General features: G+C 41.2%; 1 protein-coding gene across 5 annotated transcripts in view; it reads right to left on the bottom strand.

Moving 5' to 3' along the window:
• Nucleotides 1-23,287, bottom strand: part of LOC143286055 (U6 snRNA phosphodiesterase 1-like) — a 91,474-nt gene that overhangs the window by 8,953 nt on the left and 59,234 nt on the right. For all 5 annotated transcript variants that reach the window (XM_076593595.1, XM_076593594.1, XM_076593596.1 and 2 more), the window contains 2 exons: nt 18,677-18,782; nt 795-878 (listed from right to left, as the gene is read on the bottom strand). In XM_076593595.1, coding sequence (XP_076449710.1) covers nt 795-878; nt 18,677-18,782 — 190 coding nt within the window. The remainder of the gene's footprint in view (nt 1-794; nt 879-18,676; nt 18,783-23,287) is intronic.

The raw sequence follows: 23,287 nt of genomic DNA, 5'->3' as shown, positions 1-23,287 counted from the left end.
ATAAAAGCACCTAGAGTGTCTTCTCTAAAATTGGGAAGCTGATTTCAATAAGACATTGCATGAAAATGGATGATAACACAAACAGATGAAGAAGTGTGAAATGAAAGAACTTTTTAAACGAATGTGACAGAAAAATGAAAGTTGTATCATAACAAAACATCAACATTAATTTGGTCCCATTTTTATGCTCCCTCTGTGAAGGGAGAGCATTGTGAAACAACTTTTTCTGTCATATTTCTACCTTCTTTTTATCTCTTATCTTTATAAAAAATTTGTGTTATGAAAAGTCAAGAAACCAATCCAGGTGACAAAGGAAAATTTTAAAATAAAAATAAGGGGGGTTTTCTCATGGAAAAAAGTGTGGGACTGCAAAAAAGGGAGGGCTAACACACTCTATGAAATGCTTCCTGCAGCAGAACCTTTCACTGAGTGGGTTTTTTCTCTCTACTTAAATTGCTTACAGTAAAAGCAGCAAGAAATAAAAACAATGTCTGGATACTTTTGACCCAATCCTACACTTAGAGATGTGTATTTGCTTTTTTCTTTTCTTTTCTTTTTAAAACAAACTATATTGTGCTTAAGTGAGTGGAAAAAAAGATATTGTGGGAAAGATGATTTAAGTTTCAGAACATTATTTTTGGATTGTTTTTTTTCACTGTTTATGATAAGCTGCATCGGATGTTTTATACTTGCATTTTCATATAAATGGTTACCCTTCTGTCAATGGCAATGTAACAAGAGGAAACAAACAGAACCCCCCAAAAAGATTATGAGCAACCACATAATTTACATACCTGCAGTTTTTCTGCCATCTTCTTAGTAATTTGTGAAATAACATCACCCACACACCAGATCAAGCTAATGTGAAAGGACGGATTCTGAAACAAAATAAGAAACAATAATACATTGTATACAAGAATTCCATTAATCAAAAATATACCAGTTTTTCAAACTTATCAAAAAAAACAAAAAAAAAAAAAAAGGGGGGGGGGGGGGATTAGGAAGTTAGTTATTGGTTTAACACCATATCACCTGCAGTAGTTATATCAAGGCTTTCTTCTTTTCATACACTTAAAAAAAAAAAAAAAAGGTGACAGTGAGGGCAGCTGACTGGAATGGTTATTTCATGGCTTTTTTTTGTCAGTGTCCCATAAAACTGGTGTACTTTTAAAAAGCAGACTGTATTCAGACTCAATCCAAAGACTAGCCAAAAGCTGTGATATTCTAAAATCGATTCCACACCTTGTCAAATAAATTTTATTTCATGAAAAGATAAAACCAATCAAGAAATTTCCAAATAGTCACAGAACTGCAATGCTTCATGGGCATTATCAACCAAATGGCCACATTTACTTCCAATTTGGCAAAGATGAATGAACCACTATGACAACTGCTCAACAAAGATGCAGCATAGCTACGGAATGAACTTCAAGAAACAGCTTTTCAGCAAATAAAGAGCTACTGACATCATCCGCAGTACTCGGACATTAGTTTCATTTTCAAGCATAAGACAATACTCCCAGCAGATGCTTCTGGTACAAGTACTGGGTCAGTTCTTCAAATACAAGATGGAGCAAGTCATCCAGTCAGTTTTATCTAAAGATCACTTAATGACACAGCGAAAAATTATGCGACCACCTAACACTGATGGTTCCCTATGGACTGCAGATGCTAGGACTGCGACAGACAAACCCGGGTGTGGCTGTACATGGGGGACATGGAGTGAGTGGCGTGGGAGTAATGCCACTGAAACAGTGCAGAGGATAGAGCAGAAAAAAGTGACCATTGAAAAGAAAGCACTTATAGCAACCTGGGCTTCAGAAGGATTCCATCAGTACTACAGCAACCTGGGCTTCAGAAGGATTCCATCAGTACTACAGCAACCTGGGCTTCAGAAGGATTCCATCAGTACATTCAGGGTTTAACTCACTCCGGACGAATAGTTTTCTCCCTTGCTTTCCCCTGCAGACGACCCATTTGTTGGGGTTAGGAAAAAAAATCACAAAAATACAAAACACAACGTAACTGAATGAAACTCCTTGTACTTGACCTACTGACCCCTCTTCTAACGTCATGTGTACGCCCACCCCCCTCCCTCTCTTCACAGCCCTCAGATGCTGAGTCACCGTCAGTACTTTCTTCACTGCAGATAATTTATTAAATGTCTTCATCATCCATGTCGATGTCGAAACCTTCAGTTTAAAGAATTTCAATCACTTCAGCAGTAAAAAGCTACTGTCGTGATCCAGTTTCCTAAAAAAAAAAAAATTTCCACTCGTATCACCTGCGATGCCATTTTCAATACGTTATGCAGATTAGCTTGTCATGTGGGGTACCAAGTCGAGTGTATAGTCACGGAAACCTCACAAAGAAACTTTCCATTCGACCCTTGACACATTCGCAATGCCCGGTGTAGCTGCAATTTTTATGCTACCCCACAAGGAAAACGTGGACAAATTCTTAATTGTCGAAACTGCTATAGCATTCCATCATCAGAAGTGTTTAAGTCCTCAATAGATACAGATCACAAACCCCTTGTCTCAAGTCGAAGTAATAAAGAAATGCCATGATGCCATCCATTTTACAGCGTTTCCGCCTACATCTGATAAGATACAATCTTACAGTGTATATGTCTACAGCAATACAAGCAAAGAACAAATAACAGTGGATGCATTATCATCAGGACCTACAAGTCTACCCGAAGGTGTAGACGTAAGTTTTCTTGAAGTCATTACAGCATACTGATTGATTGAATCTTTAATGGGTAAAGAATTAGGCACGGTGAAGGCCTTTTTACAATTCTGCCCATTCAATGACACAAAACAGAAAAATAAAGAACAACACAAAACACAGAAAAAAAGAAATAAAATGAAATAAAATAAAATAATAAGAACAACGAATAAGAATAGTGACTGGAATAGTCTATCAAAAGTTACAAAAGCAATGAAAAGAACAAACAAGCCACTGAAACCCTCCAAGCATCATCTTAAAAACTAAAAGAAGTCAAACGTTGCATAAGATACTGCTGAAACAGCTCAATTAAGGGAATACTATCAGACAGGCTGGCCAACTTTCATGCTAGGGTCTCCATTACTGAAACAGTATTGGACCATTTGGGAACACTTCACTGATATCAACATCCTCCTGTATGATGATCATATTGTTATTCCTAGAGAGCTGAGACTAGACACACTCAAATCATTTGGGTATCACAAAGTGCAGATCACTTGTGCAGGTTTCAGTCTGATCACCCTCACTTTCAGACAAATTGAAGAAATAGTGAATAAATGTTCTACAGTTCTATAGCTCTGTCTGGAACATACAGAACCCCTTTTACCTTCATCTTTCCTGGAAAGAACTTGGTCACAAGTCAGTTTGGATCTTTTTTCAACTCAACAGGAAAACCTACATAGTGGTGGTCGACTACTTTCCCAGATGGACTGAAATATGCCACCTTGAGAAATATACAGCACAGAGACCATCACAAGAATCAAGAGTATCTTTGCAACTCATGGCATCCCCGATGTTGTGGTTTCTGACAATAACCCACAGTTCTTGACTTTTGAGAACATTTACTGCAGAATATAAATTTACCCATACTACAAGCTAACAGAGATATCTTCAAAACAATGGAGAAGCTGAGTACACTGTTCGGACCATAAAGAAGCTCCTAAAAAAAATCAAAAGATCCACTCCAGTATGGCCGTTCTCCAAGTGAACTTCTCATGGGAAGAATACTCAACGGAAACTTCCCATCAGTCCATTTAACCTTGCCCCCAAAACTCCAGATATGAAGAATATATAAGAAAACAAGAGGCAGGGCCTTCAAGACTCACTTGTGATACACTTAAAAAAAAAAAAATCTAATCATTAAAATGTGTTCTGTATTTGTTATCACAAAGCTTTGGGTTAAAAAAAAAAAGAAAAAAAAAAAAGGTTCTTACCCAATACACTATCGTGGTTCCTAAACTGATGTTAAAAAATTTAACATTTAAACATGCTTTTTTTAAGGGCGATAAATCGATAACAAATAGCATGCAACAAAAGAAGCTGAACCACTGACAAAAGGTAATAATTCTGTTCATGACGGTCATGCAAATCCAGGGGAAGTAATATCAAAGTACAACAAACTTTGTTCCAACATTTTTAAGAACCCCAAACAGCATGGTATGTTGAAACAGATCACACCTGGTTTCACCCCAGATGAACAACCACACCCCCTACACCAAAATGCCAGTACAGTCTAATCAGTTCTCACACACAACAATCAGCACAGTCCTCACTGTCACCAGACCCAAATCCCAACACAACCACTGTCCGAACGTCCACAACCGCCTATCATTTCAGTGCAAACACACACTTGCTTGGAAGGATAATCAAGATACTAAGGAAACTAATCTATAAATTGTTTGCTCATTCAGCTGGATATTATTGTTTATTTTCCACTGCTGTTAGTTTCTGTTCAGAAAGCTTTGTTTGACTTTTGACTGTTAACAATTTGAATTGGTTTACTGACATTATCTAATTGTTCATATGTTTAATTGACAAATAGGCCAGAAATCCAAAAAGAAACACATCAATATTTTAAAACTCAAAGTGAAACTGCAGAACTGAAAAACTGATGTGATACACTTAAGAAATGCACACTGTGATTATTTAACGGACAACTTTAATGTGTGTGTAGCCTTTTTGCTAGTAAAAAAAAAATTTTTTTAAATGGGAAGGCAAAGTAGAAATTTCAAATTGTGAATAGAGTTTTTAACCTGAAGAAGGGGAGCTGAAGGATAATGACTCTATGATGTGGATTGTGATACCGGAAGAACTCTTCAATGATATTTGCATCTGGGGATTAGAAATTGCCTTGGAGACTCAATGCTGATTATCATGAGCAAAGCTGAACAATCACACAGACCTTGAAGACAACAATACTGCAATTTCCTCTCTCTTACATACTCATCAGCTAAACAAAATAAATTAATTAGCATATATTCTGCCTGTCTGCTTATCTAGGTAGCTGTGTATCTGTAAATCTTAGCAGCCATCCATCCAGTCTATGGGTTGGTCAAGTCATTTGAGTTGGCTGGGACATGTTGCAAGACTTTCCCAGAACAGGTCCTTGGAGTCTGCGCTAAAATGCTTGTCTGATGTTCAACCACTCATTAACATTATGTCATTATTACACCAGCATGTATCTGAAACTGGCAGGTCCATAGCACGGAATGTACCACAAAGTCTCTCAAACTTAAAAAAAAAAAATGAGTGAATTAAAGAGGAGTGACTGGTGTGCAACCCAAACAACATGGATACTTCTTTATAATTTTCCGATTCTGAAGGTAAAAATGTGTTTGAATCTGAACAGATTTGATCAAGTTGTTCTGTGCTTGAGTGTTCCATTTAGTCTGGCTCTGTGAGAAAGGGATCAGTGGTAGGTCCAGAAGGTGGTGCCTGAGTATGTTGAGTTCAAATTGGAATTATCATAGGCAATATCATAGGCAAAGAGAGGATAACTCCAAAATCTCCACTGATGTGTGGTTGTCTAATTCCATTTATTCAACAGGGCTTCTGATAATTCATGTTTATGCATCCTGTTGTTTTGAAAAAGAAAGGATGATTTCTGTGTTCAATGCGGTGGTCTCTAGGACATTCTGAAAATTTCTAGAAAAATTATATAAAAAAATATATAAAAAGTGAAACTCTACAGGAGCTTAACCATTTCAGTGCCAGGGAATTTTGTTTTAAAAAAAAAGTGCTCTCTCCTTACCAGGGATTTTTGAGGAATCAGTGGTAATAATTAAAAAAACAAAAAAACAAAATCTTGTACAAAAACTATAGAAGATACAGAAGCAAAGTGAATGTTTTTGTGATGGAAAATGAATATGGATTCTGAATATAAGCTCCCTCCCACCCCCCATTTATCTTGATTGTAGATAACTATTCTGGAATTTCAAAGTGATATTGATAGTCTTTGTGCTACTGGTAACTATGTAACCCAGTACTACCTGCCGCATGTGAAGAGTAAACTGAACATGAAAATCTGACCTTGAAATCTGATCTCTGCAGGATATGGCACATCATTCAAGACAGCTTAAGGGAGGTGGTTGCTGGCCCGTATACATAATGTTCAGCGTGCATGGCCCACTGGTGTGTGGATATGCCCTGGTGCCCATGAACCAGACCCCATGTATGGGTCAATTACAGAGGTCATCCAAAGGAGGAACAGGTGGAAGAGGAGACATCTCCCAGCAGCTGCAATGGCGGATGAGGATTCAAACAATGGGTAGGGAGACTTGCGAGCACACCACAAGAACTGCGGTGGACCCACAACATTTAGGGCTTGTCTACCTAGAGTCTGAAGCCTGGATTCGGTGGACTGTCCAGAAGAAACCATCATTGATTCAACGGGCAGAAAGGCGGTTCTCAAAGGGTGCAGTGAGACACATGCAGAACACTGCTGGCCATCTACTGCATCCTGACCTATCTCCAGCTGTCTCGACTGTCTTACCACTGGGTCCAGACAGGTCAGGACGAGAGAGTTAGGCTGATGCCCTACGCAACTCTCCCTCACTTAAATCCAAGTCAAGCATGAATCATGACTTCAGATTACACTGTGCAACACCTCAAGTCTTGTGGTGATCGGGGAGTGGCGAAGCAACAGGTGCAAACCTGTATGCAGGCGGCCCAAGGCATAGGGTCACTTTCTACTGGACTTAAGCAGCAATGGAGTTCAGCAGCCCCCTGGGTGTCTTGAGCAGCCCTCTTTAGGATTGCTCTGCTCATCTCCTTGGATCATGGAGGAAGGGGCTAGAAAAGGTGCCTCAAACATAGCTTGCTTCACTTCTCCCTGGCCAGCTTACCACATCTGTGGGGATCCCTCATAGCGGTCAACAACAACAACAACAAAAAACAAAGAAGAAAGTGATGGTGTTCAACATTTACGTATGCAACATGAGAACTCTGCTGGATAACATCAAGGCAGAGAGAAGAACAGCACTGGTTGTCAGAGTTAACTCACTACAATGTGGACATTGCAGCTCTTACCGAAATGCACATAGCAGACAAGGGCCAGCTTACAGAGTGTGGTGGGGGATACATGTTCTTCTGGAGTGGTCGCAGCAGCGCTGAACAATGAGAAGCAGGCATGGGATTTGCCATCAAATCTCACCTCACCTGTTAACTCAACAAGCTTCCAGAGTGTATCATCGACCACCTGATGACCACTTCAGTTCCCACTCTCAAAGAAAAGTGCAATGCTGATTAGTGCCTGTGCTCCCACCATGACCAACCGAGATGACATTAAAGACAAGTTCCATGAACAACTCAACTCCCTCATTTCAGCAGTCCCACAGTCAGAGGAGCTAATTGTTCTTGGGGACTTCAATGCCAGAGTAGGGACAGACTACCAAACATGGGAAGGGATCACTGGAAGACACAGCACTGGCAAGTGTAACAGCAAAGGCCTTCTGCTCCTCAAGACATGTGTCACACATGACCTTGCCATCACCAACATCTTGTTCCACCTACCCACCCGTAAGAAGACATCATGGATGCACCCTCGCTTGAGGCACTGGCATCTTATAGACTAAGTCATCACCGGGCAGAGGGATAGGCTGGTCAAAAGCCATGTGTAGTGCCAACTACTGGACCTACCACCGCCTAATTGTGTCCAAGTTCAAGCTTCGCATTCTGCCCATGAGAAGACGCCAATGTCAGAAGACTGTAAAGAGGCTGAATGTCTCCAAGCTGAAAAGCAGCAAAGTTGCAGAAGAACTCGCCAACAACCTTGAAGGCAGACTGCCAGACACACCACAGGAAGACAGGACCAGTGTTGAGGAACAGTGGATGGCCTTCAGAGATACTGTCTATACTACTGCCCTCGAACATCTCAGACCAGCAACACGAAGAAACCAAGACTGGTTCGATCAAAATGATGAAGAAACAGAGGCACTGATAAAAGAGAAGAATCAACTGTTCAGAGCACATCATAATGACACCACATCACAAGCCAAGGAAAATGGCCTTGCTAACGCAAAAAGAAAGGTGCAGAAAAAACTTCGTGAGATGCAGGACAGCTGTTTCAGCAAGGAGTTGGATGAAATCCAGGGTTACGCTGACAGCCATGACACAAAGCACTTTTCGATGCGCTTAAGGCTGTATACGGACCCCAGTCCTCCAGCTCCTCACCCCTCCTCAATGCAGATGGGACGCAGCTGCTGACAGAAAAGAAGCAGATTCTGGAGCAGTGGCCTGAGCACTTCAAGAATGTTCTCAACTGTCCTGCCAACATCAACAATGAGGCAAAGCACAAGGATCCAATGCAATCCCTGCTGAGGTATACAAAGCAGGAGGCTCTGCTATGATGCAACAGCTGACCGAACTCTTCCAATTCATGTGGAACGAGGGACAGATCGCGTAAGGGCTGAAAGATGCCAGTATAGTCCACATCTACAAGAGGAAAGGTAACCGCCAGTCTTGCGGCAACAACCGAGGCATCTCCCTCTTGTCTATTGCTGGGAAGATTCTGGCCAGTGTCCTGCTCAACCGCCTTCTCCAACATCTTGAGCAAGGTCTCCTCCAGAAAGCCAGTGTGGCTTCTGTGCTGAACGTGGGACTGCGGACATGATTTTTGCTGCGCACCAACTCCAGGAAAAATGCCAGGAGCAACACAGAGACCTTTTCATGACCTAAGTTGATCTGACCAAGGCTTTCCATACGGTCAGCAGAGAAGGCTTGTGGATGGTCATGGAGAAGTTTGGCTGCCCCAGCAGGTTCATTACAATCATCTGGCAGTTCCACGATGGCATGATGGTGAACGTTCTGGATGATGGAGACAAGTCAGAGGCCTTCCCAGTGACAAATGGCGTCAAACAAGGCTGCATTCTTGCCCAGACTGTTCAGTATGGTATTCTCTGCCATGCTGTCAGATGCCTTCCATGACTGCGAAGTTGGAATCCACGTCAGGTACAGGACTGACAGGAGATTGTTCAACCTCAGGCACCTGCAGGCTGTTAAAAAGGTGAAAGAGACTGTCATCAGATACTTCTTGTTTGCTGATGACTGCACACTCAACACCAGCACAGAGCAGGAGATGCAGTGTGAAATGGACTGCTTCTCACAACCCTGCGACAACTTCAGTCTCACCATCAGCACCAAATAGACTTAAGTTATGTTCCAGCCTGCCTCAGGAAAGTCATATCAGGAACAGTGAAGGGGCAGAACCTTAAGGCAGTTGACAACTTCACCTACCTGGGCAGCATGCTCTCTCATGCAGTGAACATAGACACTGAGGTCAACAACAGGATTGGGAGATTCTGTGAGAACATCTGGGAGCAGAGAGGACTCAGCGCTACCACCAAGCTGAAGGTCTACTGTGCAGTGGTCCTTACCACCCTCCTTTACGCCAGTGAGACCTGGACTGTCTACAGCAGACACACCAAACAGTTCAATTGCTTCCACCTGAGCTGTCTCCACAGACTCCTCCACATCAGGTGGCAGGACAAAAGTCCCCGACACGAAGTCCTGAAACCTGCTGGCCTCTGCAGCATCTACACCCTCCTGCAGAAAGCCCAAGCCAGGTGGGCTGTACATGTGGTTAGAATGCCAGACAGTCGAATGCCTAAGCAGCTGCTGTACGGAGAACAGTGTTAGGGCAAGCGCTCAGTTGGAGGGCAGAAGAAACGCTACAAAGGCTGCCTCAAAGCGTCCTTCAAAGACCTGGGTGTCGACATCAACATGTGGGAGATGCTTGCTCTGGACCATCCAGCTTGGTGCAGTGAGATCACCACAGGAACCCCTGCAGCGAAGCCAGGCACATCACTGAGGCGGAACTAAAGTGTGCTGTGCACAAAGCCCAAGCAGCATCTACTGCCACGACAGCACCCACTCACTTGAGTCCCACATGTGGGTGAGCCTTCAGGGCCCGGATTGGCCTCATCAGTCACCTCCAGACCTACAGCCACCAATCTTCCATCTGATATTAAAAACCATGGTCATCTTCGAATCCTAAGGACAAACATCATAAGTGCTGTGCATGATGTGAGGATGGTGACTGTTTCTTTGTGGTTGATTCTTTTTCTTGACGATTGTTGTTTCTCTTTTGTAATATGTAATTTGTGGAGCGCCAGGAATGATTGTTTGTTATTTGAATTTTCATGGGAATTGTGGTTTCTTTCTTGTTAATGTATTTTTTAATTTGGGAAGCACTGTGAGCCTCTCTGTGAGGGAACAACACTATAGCAGAGCACTTAATTATCATTACTGTAATTATTATTATTTATACCAAAGAGCCTTCCCCCTTTAGAGGGGGAAGCTCTTTGATGACACTTCCTCCATCCTGTTGCAAGTGAGCAGATAAAATGTTGCAGTGGATCCGGGTTGTCTGCCCTACAAAGGAGTCAGTAAAGAAATCAGTGTCAAAAAGCATGAAAAAATAAAAACATGAGATTCCTGTTCACCATCTGTCAACCCTGGGTTTCAAGAAATCATGGATAATTGGCTGCTGTCTAGTTCCTGCCAGATGAACACTGTGAAAGGCAGTTCACTGAAGTCATGGCCATACCCACTTTACCATGCATTCTGTCTGGTCTTCGACCAATCGTCTTACCTCACTCTCTCTCCTCCCCCTCTTCTCAAATTATGCAAAAATACTGCCCTCTTACTGTCAGTCATTGTCACCTGCTCAAAATTGATGTCTGATTGCACATATGGACTGGACTGCTGTCAAACGCTGCTGTTAGTTTCATCACTGTCGTTTTCACGTTCAAGTTCAAACCAATCATCTCAAGATGAATGCACCTCTCACCTTATTACCATCAAACATAATCATCTGCACACCAAGCAAAGTTGTGTAAATCAATTGTCTTAGCTGGACAAAGTTTCCGATGTTCTTTTTGCATATGACGCAAGCCCACTTTTCTGGTGCACTTGACAAATTCCAGTTAGTGAAACATTATAGAGAAGAAAGGGGTCCTCCACCTGATGTATGCTCATCTAATTAGTATGTTTCTAATTCAGACACATTAAATGTATGCTCATCTAATTAGTATGTTTATAATCCAGACACATTAAAATAACTGTTCAGATTCTGTTTGTGCTTACTGAACCAAACTCTGATGAAAAAAACATTGGAATAGATGCAGGACGTAAGTGGACATCTTACACACACTATGGCAACATTTTTTTTTAAACTTAAGCTGCACTGGTTTAAATATGACAAAAAAATCAGCTGCTATAAAGAAGAGTTGTTTCCCTTCACCACTGCTTGGCCCTGAATTTTTTAAATAACATTTTAACTTTTCAACTTCATAACATGAAGGTATGTTGTCTTTGTGTGTGTGTAGCAATGGAGTTTTGCTTACAATGTACAGCACTCTCTGAAGGTAGTCTAGGACGATCTAGAATTGTGGCAGAAGAGTCCGTGGGCCCCCCAAGATTTTTAACTTGTTAGAAGCCCTGATTCAAGTTTGTGCATGTTCAGGTCAGAAATGCCTAACCCGTTCAGTACCAAAGAATTTAAAATAATAAATAAATAAATAAATAAAAAGTGCTCTCCCCTTGCCAGGGAATTTTTACAATTCAGGGAATTTAAAAATATTTTATAATTCAAACAAAAAAACTACAGGACACTGAGAATGAAAGTGAACATTGATGGGAAGGGCAAGAATGTGGATTCCAATTCAGAGCTTTCTTTCCCTTGTATTGTGATTGTAGATAACTGTTTAAGCATTTGAAATTGAAGATAATCATTTTTGTGCAACAAAAAAAGTCTATTTCCACCCACACAGAATGACACCCAAAAAGAAAACAAACCAAATTCAGCTGGAAATACCATGTTTCTTACCAGACTGTACCTGTAGATGAAAATAAAACAGGTTATTTTGTTTTTTCCTCTCTTTTTTTCCCTTATGTATGTATACATGTATGAATGAAAATGTAACATAAAATATGAATAAAACGAAGAAAAAAAAAAGAAAAGAAAAAAAAGGTTATAACAAATCAAAACTTGTGAAGGCATGCAAGTCTCCCAACAATGAGAAATGTGGTACAGTCAACATAAAAGTCAATCATGTTCTCAGAAACAAGCAGTCAAGCTTTTTGACAACTAAGAGCTTTCCTCCATTAGAGAGTGAAATTCTTTGATAATGACTCACTCAGGCTGATTAACCCTTTCGCTGCCAGGAAAATAAGATTTAAGTGAAATCTATTTGCCAGGGTTTTTTCCCAAAAAACGGATATAAATTTTCCAAAAATTCTGCTCTCTTTGTTATTGGAGAAAGACCCATAAAAGTATATATTTTCTGAAAGATAATTGAATAAAGAACACAAAACACATGATGTTTTCCCATTTTAGATATTTTTAGTGACATGCTGTTGTTTTGAAATCAGTTTTTTGTTTTTTGTCACATTTTCAACTTGTTCATTACAAACATTAGTCTGGTAATTTGCACTAAAATATAATATTTTCTGGACAAACAGATATCTGCACACACAAAATCATACTAGAACAACCACAATAAAAAAATATATATAAAGAGATAGTTACACAATGCATTGTGACTTCTCCAAGTGATAATGTTGCTGAGAGGCGACGCCCCTTCAGTCTCCACTCCCCTCCTCTTCACCCCTCTCACATGGTCACTTTATCCAGTTCTCATCACTTTATCCAGTTCTCATCAGACTGCGCTGGCTGAGTGCCAAGAAAATCACTCACACTGTGACCTGCTAATAATTCAGTCACTTTCTGTCGTCTGCTAAGGTTTGCACAGCCAGCATCACTCACTGATAGTCGTATCATGGCCACTCTCTTGATTGCTCCCTTTATTGACTCACTTGTGTAAACAAAGTGAGTCTATGTTTCAACCCGGTGTTCGGTTGTCTCTGTGTGTGTGTGTGTGTGTGTGTCTGTGGTAAACTTTAACATTGACATTTTCTCTGCAAATACTTTGTCTGTTGACACCAAATTAGGCATAAAAATAGGAAAAATTCAGTTCTTTCCAGTCATCTTGTTTAAAACAAGATTGCACCTCTGCCGATGGGCACAAAAAAATTAAAAAAAGAAGCCAAATTATATGCAAACTGCATTTACTGTTTTTTTTGTGTGTATTTTTTTCATTCTGTAAACTTGGCACTTATACCTGATATTCTGACACAACAACAAGAGCAGTCATTTTTATCATTTTTTGTTCAAACAGGAACTTCTTTTGCTAAGCATGGAAGTTATATTTATTTTGCAAACGTTTTGGTGCAGATAGTAAAAAAAGGGAAATTAATCTGTAATTAATGCTAGGGGACTTAATTTGCTTTAAACTGATCTTTCTCATCTCAAACATTACATTTTGAAATCATACTCAATACATAAAAAGTTTGTGTGTTTTACTCTCAGTGTACAGGGCTTTCACTATGTTCATTCGCCCAAGTGGTCTTTTTCGGAAAATACTAAAATCAATACGACGAGTGGACTTTATAGATCTACTGGCTGAGCCCTGAAGGTCATGGGCAAAAATCAATTGCAAACACATATTTATACATATTCAAAGTGCGTGCTCATATTCTTCGCGAACGAATTGTTTCAAGTTGTTGACCTGCCCGTTCAATCCTATATTCAATCAACAATACACGATAACATGTGATGGAAAGTTGGAGAAGGAGACCGTTAAATATTTATTCAGAGAAAGATTTGTGAACGCCTCATCACTTACTGGATTATGCCCCAAACTGCCATAAAAATATCCACAGAATCAGTTGGAATTCACAGTTAAATATTGTAAACCATGCGAGTAAATACCCTTGAATTGATGAAACGAAAAAATTTCCAGTCTTGACTTTTCTCAAAATAAAGTCCTTTTCACTTCATACGACGTTTAGAAGTACTTGTACTTGGCTCTAGTTTAACAAAATACTCAATTTTCATATCAACTTTAAAACTATAAAACTAGAATGAACATAAAAGAGAAATTGAATCGACCATGTCATACTACAATCCCGACGGGTGTAACTAAACTTGTACATCTACCTAGATCTAGAGAAAACGGCTAAATGTTGCAGTGTGATTGCGTCGATAGCCACGTCTCCTTTACTGCGGACTTAAAAATTTTTTTTTATTGCCCTTAAAGATTTTTTGAATGCCCAAGATATACCAGAATAATATGAATTAAACAGCGTTCTCACTGCGAATACCGCAATTGATTTATCGCCCTTTAAAAAAGTATGTTCAAATATTAAATTTTAGAACGTCAGTTAAGGAGCCACGATAGTGTAATGGGTAAGACAGTTTCTTCTCTCTCGAACACGCGGGGTTCGAATCTGGTTAGGACTTTTCTTCTTTTTTTTTTTTTAACCCGAAGCTTCATAATAACAAATACAGAACACATTTTAACGATTAGATTTTTTTTTTTAAAGTGTATCACAAGTGTCTTGAAGGCCTTGCCTCTCTTATTTTCTATCAAATCGTCCTTTAAATGTTGATCACTGTCTTCTTCGAATTTACACTTCTTTCTGAGCATCAGCTAAAGAAAGCAATCTTGGTTGATTTAGTTCGCTACAATCGCATGTCTTGAGCACGGTGTCAATCCGACATTTTGTTGAGCGAGCGAGGAGAGGAGCCAGGCATACACTGGGACAGTAACCCAACCAAAACGTTCAAATAAAGGACTGCCTCATGACGTAGATGACGTAGCTATGAATAGAATCCAGAAAGATTCCCCAAGCTAAAGCTACCAGCATTTTTGTCAGTGAACTGAATGCAAAGCAGGGAAAAGTCATAATTTCGATGACGAGTTATCTCATCATTGTGGCAGCAAAGCGTACATGCTTGCCATGAGTTATCTCGTCATATAGGCAGCCTAGGGGTTAAAGTGTCAGCCTGCATCATTTTGTCTCTACAAACAAGTCAGCCGTCTGATTCAGTGACAACAAACATGAATAAATGGAAACAGTGCATTTTCAACCCTGCATTTCATGAAAATTGTGGATTATTGGCTGTTATCTGTTTCCATCAGTGTTCCATGAAAGAACAGTTCACTGACATCCAATGCCAAGCCCCCTTCCACACCTCTGACTGGCATTCAATCTGCTGTCTTATTCCACTCCTCCCATTCTTCCCATGTTACTCTGCACATACTCTGCCAATCATAATCACCCACCCGTGAACACTGTCTGACTGGATAGATGGACTGAACAAGCATCAAATCGACTGTCAGTGCCGTCACTGTCATTCATCTTTGTGTTCAAACTCATCATCAGACAAGAGAGATTCATCTCTGTTGTTATACCAACACCTTTTCTGCATATCAGGCAAGCCCCTTTTCATGCACGCTCCATGTGGTCCAATTAAAAAATCCTTATCAAGAAGAAAGGGGTCTTCCACCTGATGCATGCTCATTTAAATGGTATTGCTGACCCCGAATAAGAAAAGTTTTGATTTGTGGTGTATGGCCTTCACTTCTTTCCTATGTCAATGCTGCACAAAGAAGACTGAGGTGATGCACCAGCCAGCTCCAGGAAAGCCTTACGTTGAACCAAACATCTTCATCAACGGGCAACGACTGAACGCGGTGGACAAGTTCACATACCTGGGCAGTACACTCTCTTGCACAGTTGTCATCGACGACGAGGTGAATGCCAGACTCGCCAAAGCCAGCGCTGCCTTCGGCAGACTCCATAAGAACGTTTGGAACAGGAGAGGCATCACCCTGGAGACGAAGCTCAAAGTATACAAGGCCATAGTTCTCACCACACTGCTCTATGGATCTGAATCATGGACGGTCTACGAACGCCACGCCAAAAAGCTGAACCACTTCCACACCACCAGCCTCAGAAAACTTCTCGGCATAAAGTGGCAAGAGAAGATCCCTGACACAGAGGTGCTCACTCGTGCAAACTTGCCCAGCATCTACACCATCTTGATGCAGGCCAAGCTGCGCTGGGCAGGCCATGTAGTTCGCATGCCAGACCACCGGCTCCCCAAGAAACTGCTGTACAGCGAACTCCAACATGGCAAGCGCTACCATGGAGGCCAAAAGAAGCGCTTCAAAGACACTCTGAAAGCTTCTCTGAAGGCCTTCAACAACAGCCATGACACATGGGAGCTGAATGCAATGGAAAGACCAAAGTGGTGTTCTGCTGTCCATAAAGGCGCCAAATCCTGTGAGGCCAACAGAATCGCTGCAGCAGAGCAACGCAGACAGGCCAGGAAAAGCAGGGCCAGCAAGTCCCCGACAGCCGCCACCATCCCCTATCCACACTGCGTCAGAACCTTCCGGGCGCAAATTGGCCTGACCAGTCATCTGCGCACCCACAGAGCCCAACCCACCCACCCCCAGGATGACTAGATGGTCCTCGTCAATCCCGACGGACGAACCACACATGCCTGTTAAACATGAACATTATTATCGTATTAGATTTATCTAATGGTTAACATGAATTGATTTTTTAGTTTGTGGACCTCAGATGCATGCAGGCAATGACCATTCTGATTCATGACTTTGGTGTATATGTATATATATATATATATATCTGTATGTATGTGTGTGTGTGTGTGTGTGTGTGTGTGTGTGTGAGTGTGTGTGTGTGTGAGTGTGAGTGTGTGTTGTTGTTGTTGTTGTTGTTGTTGTTGTTGTTTCTCTCTTTCTGTATTTTCTTTTCCAAACCTTTTTCTTTTCTTGTGTTTATCCCCCTTGCATTTGTTTCACATTTATTCATTCTTTTTAGTTTTCAACTACACACAGCGCTTGTGTACAGTTTTATGTATTCCTTGCTTTTGGCAAGCAGGATTCACATCTCTGTCTCTCAGAGATAGTTTTTAATAAATGGAAATGAATACCATTTTCATTTGCTAAATAATAATAAATCAATAATGATAATAATAATGATACTTATATAGCACTCCATTAAGAAAACTGCACTGGATGCTTTCCAAAAACACAATATTATACATAACGTAAATCTACATAACACATTACATCAAAGTTGCATACACACACCAAAATATACCTAGCCAACTATACATACACATAAACACAATGCATTCGTACATAAAGCATACATTCAAACAGACATATGTACATCAACACCCAATTATCTGCATATACATACACACACACATACATGCATTCATGTGCACACATACATATGTATACATACATAGTTTTGCATACCACATACAAAGGAGTAACTCCTTAGATATACCACAATGAAAATTACTGCTGAGAGGAGTGAGTTTTGAGGCCAGATTTAAAAGATACGAGAGTCAGAGGGTCAGGGGTCATCAGGAAATATGCTCCATGTCTTTGGGGCTTAAAAAAAAAAGAAAAGATCTTTGTACATGAATTTCTCTTTTTCTGTCTCTCTCTTTTTCATGTTAGACTTAGGGCTGATCCCTCTATCATTCTTTCTTTGAGGCAATCTGTAGTGTGATGGCATCCATTATTTATCAAATATTGACATCAATAATCACAATATTTAAACCTAGATGCTTTAGCATCATTGGATGGACAGGCAGTCATAGTGCTCCATTCTATGTGGTGTTCAACCAATTTACTGGTGTCACCCTATCATCATCTATTGATAAGTCTGAGGTCTCTCTCTACTGTTTGCTGTCACCGAGTCCTTCCTGAGCCACCCTCTCCTTCTTTGGCTTGTAGATGTCCTGTTCAGGACTTGGCATGCGGTTCTTATTACAAGGAGCCTCAGTACATATCCCAGCCACTTTGCAAATAATGGTTGACAAGAAAGACCAACAATGCACATGTTTTTCAAAATGGAGAACAGCCTTTCTGGGCCTTCCGAAATACAGTAAAGCAAAACTTGCAAGCTACATTTGTGGCCTTGGAGAGCTTAATGGAAGTATTCATGACCACATTGTGTGTGTGTGTGTGTGTGTGTGTGTGTGTGTGTGTGTGTGTGTGTGTGTGTGTGTACTGGAGTGAATTGGTGTTTGAAACAGCAAAATTTGTCAGTTTCATGTATTCCATTTAACAGTGACCAGGGAAATATTTTTTCCTCCTCCACCAGCTTTGACATGGCAATTTTTTGGAACATTCACAATTTCAGCCCAGAACGTGACATTATTGTTGACTTATCGGGGGAAACCTTTACTGGGGCACAAAAATTTGGTCCAGGTATGTGAGGAATCCACTTACACAAGGTTGAGTTAAGTGAGGAAAATTTAAAGAGGTAAAGAAGGTGGCTGACCATGGCGAAAGAAATATGCTGACTTACCTGAAGAGTCGACTTAAGCAAGATAGACTTGAGTGGGGACAATTATATTTTTATAATCCAGACATATTAAATTAACCATTCAGTCTGTTTGTATTCACTGAATCAAACTCCAATGAAGGAAAATCAGAATAAATGCAGGACATTAGTGGACATCTTACAGACACTATGGTAATATTTTGTGAAGGACATCAGCTGACGTCACTGAACTGGCAAAACTTAAAACTGAGTTGAATTTGTGACACTATTTTTACCTGTAACTGAAAAATCATAAAATATATTTCTGGTATGGAAAGAAAAGTAGCTTCAACTCCCTTTGACTTTTCATTACCATTTTTTACTTGAAATTCAAGTCAAATGTATGTAGACTGTATGAACAGAAATTCAAGAAATAAAATGAAAATGTCATAAAACATACAGCAAAAGACAAATAATAATAACAAATATGATGTTACACTGCTTTTACCTCATAAAAGCTTGGGAGATCAAATTCCCTGAAGCAAGTGTCCACAACTGATATGTATTCCATCAGGTTGTTTTCCTCAGGGTTGACCTCCATACTTATAAATGTCCTGGAAAATAAATAGAATTCCATGTATTCAATCATATCTTTTTCAGCTCAGTTGTCCTTTTTTGTGCTGACTGAAAAGATGTTGGATACGCAACAAAACACCCTACAATTACACAGCAAAATACTGAACAGAACTAGACAGATGATGCATTCTTCTTAAAATGTTTTTTTTAAGTCATGGCTTGGATACTTATCTAAACAGGACAAGCATATCCAAATACAACATGTAACAATAATAAAGTCTGCTGAGACATGAATTGTTATTGGAAAATGTGCTAAACAAAGAAAATTTTTGCTTAAAGCAATCAAAAAATGCAAATATTGAGTAAACAAGGGCAAATACATATTCAGTCACAAGCCATCAAGGAAGGAGGTTTGTTTGTCTACTCTTTCTTGCAATCCCATGGGGGATGCTTTCTCTCACATTGACAGAAAGCATGAAGGGCGCCCCCACGATTTCTCTCATGTTATGATAAAGCATGTGATTATGAAAAAGCTTAGTTGTTTCCCCACCACACTTTTTCTCAATTGCAAGAAAGAGTGGGGCAGGGGGCACCCCCATGCTTTCTCAAATTGTATGAGGAAGTGTGGAAAGTGCCTCTTACTTTTATTGAAAAGATTTTCTTTGTCATTAGGTACGTTTTTTTGCCTTTTCATAACATAAATCTTAGTGAAAAATGAGAGTGAAAAAAAAGAAGAAAGAGGGCATAATGACAATGACAATCTTGACAATGGTGATGGCATTAGTGAAGACATTGACACTGGAGGTACTGAAACTGAAATCTATTTAGTGACTGACTTATAAAACAAAGTGAGTCTGTGTTATAACTTGTTGTTCGGGTGTGTGTGTGCGTGTGTGTGTGCGTGTGTGTGTGTGTGTGTGTGTGTGGTAAACTTTTACAAATACATTTTTCTCTGGAAATACTTTGTCTGCCAATACCAAATTTGGATTAAACATAGTAGGAAAAAAAATCTTCACAGTCATACCAATAATTGGTTGTATTAAGCCGTATTTCTGGATCATTAACAGTTTATTTCTTTGAGACACCAGATTAAAAAAAAAATTAAAAAAACATAATCCAGCTGTTCCCAGCTGCCGGAACCTATGTTTGGCAAGAAGAAGGCATGACACCATTTTTCTTTTTCACAACTAAAAGCAAAGAAATACAAATTCTGAACAGAACACATACAACGACACTAACTATACAATCGACATGTTTACTGCATATGTATATTCTAAAGTGGATACTGAACTGACTGGAATGAACATAAAAGAAAAATTGAATCGACTGATTATTTCAGTTTCCATCAGCCTGCTGTAGACTGGTTTCTGCAGATCTGGTGAAAACAGCTACTTGTTGCGGTGTGCCTGAGGCTATGGTAACATCTCCTTTACCGCCAAATTAAAGAATTTCTTAATCTGTATAAAGAAAACATGATTTAAACGGTGTTATCACAATTACAATAATATATTTATCATAGCTTTAAACGTCAAATTTGGTTGAGTGACATCAGATATGTCACAGCACTGTGAGTAAGTCTACTTGCTTCTGAACTGAATATGCTTGGTTCGACCATGCTAGCATGCCTTTTTTTCTTCCCCCCCCCCCCCCCCCCCCAGCTTATAAATATTCAATACAGAACACATTTCAACGTTTATTTAAATCTTTTTTTTTTCCTCATGATTCCTTTACTGGTTGAAGTGTGTAACAAAAGTGAGTCTTGAAGGCCTTGCCTCTCTTGTTGCATTTCACATGAGATGGATCATTGCAATGCACCACTCTCAAAATCAAACTGATGCGTTCCTTGATCACATAACCAACGAGGAAGTGAGGAACAGAATTAAGCAAGTCATCGGGTGCTATTAAGATCTCACCACTGTGAAAAAAACGTAAACTGAAGTGGTATAGGCACATAACAAGATAAACAGGACTTGCAAAGACAATCCTGCAGGGCAATGTATAGGGAGGGAGAAGGAGAGGCAGACAGAAAAAGAGATAATAGCATAGACAACATCCCAGAATGGACAGGTCTGAGGCTGAGTGAGGCCCTTAGGGAAGCAAAAAACAGAGAAGGATGGAAGAAGGCAGTTGACAGGTTATCTGTGGTGCCCCAACAGTCATCCAGACTAAGGGACAAGTGAAGTGAAGTGAACCTCAAAATCAACATCGGAATTATGTCAAACAACATAATCATGGCTATGTATAAACCTTGAACAGAAATGTATACCTACAACAGATGTTCATATGTTCAAATATGGCCACCACATGCTGTTTGTTTACAAAGGCATTTCTTACAGTGGTTTCCACACGAACCAGATGGTCAACGGTAGAGCGATGCTTGCGGAAACCGCACTGTTCTTTCGCCAGAAGGCCGTCGGTCTCGAGTTTCCACATCAGTCTACCGTTGACCATCTTCTCCATCAGTTTGCAGATGCAGCTGGTCAGTGCTATTGCGAAGAGCTCTCATATTGGGGTGCCTTAGTGCATCCCTAACATGAGAGTGAACACCGTAGCCGCACCTCCACGCCACATTAATGTGGGTGTTCCTCAGTCAAGGGACATGGAGCAGGGTGGACACGACGCAAGTCGTGACGAAAGTGGCACGGGCGCGGACAACTGGCGAGATAACAAGACTAGATCTCGGCATCCCCCATCGAGAGGAGTCGCAGACTAGACTGGTCAGGCTGGTCACCCAACGAAGTCGGTGTGGAATCTGACTATGCTCCAGCATAGTGTGGGAACCCCGGTAGGGGCAACGAGTCCACACGCAACCCTCTAAATGATCATGCCTCAGACAAAATAAATGGATATTTCGATGTGGTGTCGTCCGCGTGGACCTATGCCAGGCGGGGACGGTGCCGGGCCCTCTGCCTCAAAAGGGCCCACCTCAGTGACTGGCGGCTCTGCAGACCTGAGACTCAGGGGAAAGCAGAATAGAGCTACTGGTCACACCTCTCTACCAACGACAGCCCTAAGAATAGTACAGTGGAACGCGGAGGGCATCCAGCAAAAGAAACCAGAGCTGCAGGCCTTCCTGAGAGACAACAAAGTGGATATCATCTGTATTCAGGAAACCCTCCTATCAAAAGACCGCAGATTCTTTGTCAGAGGGTACGATGCCTTCAGACAAGATAGACCAACTGGACTCAAAGGAGGACTCAAAGGGGGAGTTTTAACCCTCGTAAGACAAGGCATCCCGGCAGTTCTGATGGCCCAATCAGCAGAAGGGGAACTTGAATTCATCACCATCAGAACATTCATGAAGGGCGAAGAACTCTACATCACAAACTGCTACAGTTCACCAAGTACAAGGCTACACCTCCACACCCTCCAGCTGTTTACAGAGAAACATCTCATCACTGGTGACTTCAATGGCCACTCACCTGCATGGGGGTATGAGACCATTGACTCCAGAGGAGAGGAGATCCAGGACTGGATGACGGACAACCAGTTGATACTGATCAACAAGCCTCAGGACAAGCCATCCTACTACTCCAGAGCCTGGAAAAAAACATCCACCCCCGACCTTGCCCTTGCCACAGAAGACATCCAGAAGCGGGTCAGTAGGGTCATCAACAACCAGCTTGGTGGAAGTGACCACCTACCCATCACTCTCTACATCTCTGACATGAAGACCACCACAGAATACTGCAGAAAGAGAGCCAGCTGGAACTTTAAAAGAGCGAAATGGACAGACTACCAGCTCCATGTAGAGGCCCTCTGTAACATCACCTTCACAGAGGACGTCAACCGGAACACAAAGCATTTGACGGAAGCCATTCTTGGTGCAGCCATGAAATCCATCCCCCGCGGATTCAGGAAGGACTACAAACCCTACTGGTCCAAAACACTGGCCAATCTCCATCAGAAGCTGTCCATGGCCAGAGAAAGCATGGAACTAAACCCCAACACTGAGACAACCACCAGGCACAATGAGCTGAAAGAGGAGTTCAACACCACCAAAGTCAGGGAACTCCAACAAAGCTGGCATGACAAGACATCATCGCTCAGCCTGGAAAGCAGCACAGGGGAACAATGGCGACTCGTCAAGACCCTCAATGAGGACGCCACATCCACTCGTGGTACAACAGTACTGGAAGAAGATGGCAGTTTCCACTCTGGGAAAAGTGCAGCAAATCTCCTTGCAGACGCCTTCAGAAACGAAAGCATAATAAAGGTCCCACCACAAAGAAGGAAAGAAGTTGAGCGCCAACTTCAAAATCAGACTCAGCTGCAGACCATCGCGTCCCCAACCATGACCTCAAACTTTACCATGGCAGAACTCAACGATGCAATCAAGAAGCTCCAGAACAAGAAAGCCCCAAGCAAAGACGGAGTCTGCAACGAAATGATCAAGCACCTTGGGCCATCTGCTAGACAGAAGCTACTTGAGCTCTTTAACCAGTCGTGGAACACCGGTATCTTCCCATCAGCGAGAAAGGAAGCCACCATCATCCCTATTCTGAAAAAGGAGAAAACCCCCAAGAACAAGAACAGCTACAGA

Source organism: Babylonia areolata, chromosome 9 (genome assembly GCF_041734735.1).
Source record: "Babylonia areolata isolate BAREFJ2019XMU chromosome 9, ASM4173473v1, whole genome shotgun sequence".
Lineage (NCBI taxonomy): Eukaryota > Metazoa > Mollusca > Gastropoda > Neogastropoda > Buccinidae > Babylonia > Babylonia areolata.
The sequence above is the reverse complement of the archived record's forward strand: the minus strand, read 5'-3'. Positions and strand labels throughout refer to the sequence as shown.